Source organism: Aureococcus anophagefferens, assembly GCF_000186865.1.
Source record: "Aureococcus anophagefferens unplaced genomic scaffold AURANscaffold_40, whole genome shotgun sequence".
Classification (NCBI taxonomy): Eukaryota; class Pelagophyceae; order Pelagomonadales; family Pelagomonadaceae; genus Aureococcus; species Aureococcus anophagefferens.
The window spans coordinates 82,372-83,520 of record NW_008705597.1 but is presented as its reverse complement, the minus strand read 5'-3'; the positions used below and the strand labels follow the sequence as shown (position 1 = coordinate 83,520).

At 78.8% G+C, this 1,149-nt stretch overlaps 1 protein-coding gene across 1 annotated transcript in view; it reads left to right on the top strand.

Annotated features, from left to right (window-relative positions):
• AURANDRAFT_67470 (hypothetical protein) overlaps nt 1–1,149 on the top strand; it is a gene marked incomplete at both ends in the record, with an annotated part of 6,888 nt that overhangs the window by 1,731 nt on the left and 4,008 nt on the right. Inside the window, one exon of the mRNA XM_009042997.1 lies at nt 661–1,146. Within this exon, the coding sequence (XP_009041245.1) occupies nt 661–1,146 (486 nt within the window). The remainder of the gene's footprint in view (nt 1–660; nt 1,147–1,149) is intronic.

The window sequence follows — 1,149 nt, the reverse complement described above, 5'->3', positions numbered from 1 at the left end:
CGGCGCCGCCGCCGCCGGGGCCGCTGGGGCCGCCCCCGTAGGAAGACCCCCCGCCCCCGTAGGAAGAGCCGCCGCCGCCGTAGGAAGGGCCGCCGCCGCCGTACGACGAGCCGCCGCCGCCGTAGGAGCCGCCGCCGCCGCCGTAAGAGCCGCCGCCGCCGCCGTAGGACGAGCCCCCGCCGTAGGACGAGCCGCCGCCGCCGCCGTAGGACGAGCCCCCGCCGCCGCCGCGGTGGGGCCCCGGCGGCGGCGGCCGGTCCGATCCCGCGAGCGGGTTCTGCCACGGCGCCGGCGGCGCGGGCCGCGCGGGCGGCGGCGGCGGCTCGCTCCGGGGCTCGGGCTTCTTCGTCGGCTGGCGGCTCATGAGCTGGGCCAGGAGGCGCGCCTTCTCGTCGGACGTGCCCGGCGCGACGGCGAGCGGGCGAGAAGTGGGGCCCTGGGGCTTGGGCCGCGGCGGCTCGCGCCAGCCCGCGGGCTCCGCGAAGTCGCCGTCGGCGGGCGGCGGCGGCGCCTTGGGCGCCCGGGGCGCCTTGGGGATGCGCTCCCGGGGCGCCTCGGCCGTGAGCAGGTCCAGCGCCGACGCCTTGGGGGGATCCCGACGTTCTTGAAGCGCATGCGCGGGCCGCACAAGGCGTCGGGCGCCGCCGCCGTCGCCCGCAGGTCCCCCGGCCGGTCGTAGGCGCTGCGCGCCTTGGGCTGGGGCGCGCCGACGGCGGCCTTGGCCCGGGCCTTGCGCTCCGCGAGCGACGGGTCCGCCGGCGGCGCCGGCCGGCCCTCGGCCTTCTTCTTCTTCTCCTTCTTGGCGATCTTGGGCACGCGCGGCGCCGGCGGCGCCGCCGGCTTCGCCGGCGCGGCGTAGTCGTCGTCGTCGTCGTCGGCGAGGACCGCGTCGAAGTCGTCGTCGTCGCCGCGCGCCGCCGCCGCGTGGCGCTTGAGCTTCTTCGCGGGCGCGGGCGCCGCGAGCGCGTCGCGCTTGCGCTTCTCGCGGCGCTTGTGGGCCGAGATCCACTCGACGACCTCGTCGACGGCGCTGTACTCGCAGTCGTCGACCGTGCCGTCGTCGCCGAGCGCCGCGTCGTAGTAGAAGCAGACCATCTCCTCGTGCTCCGCGTCGAAGCTCACCTTGAGCACCTTCCACATGTCGCCGTC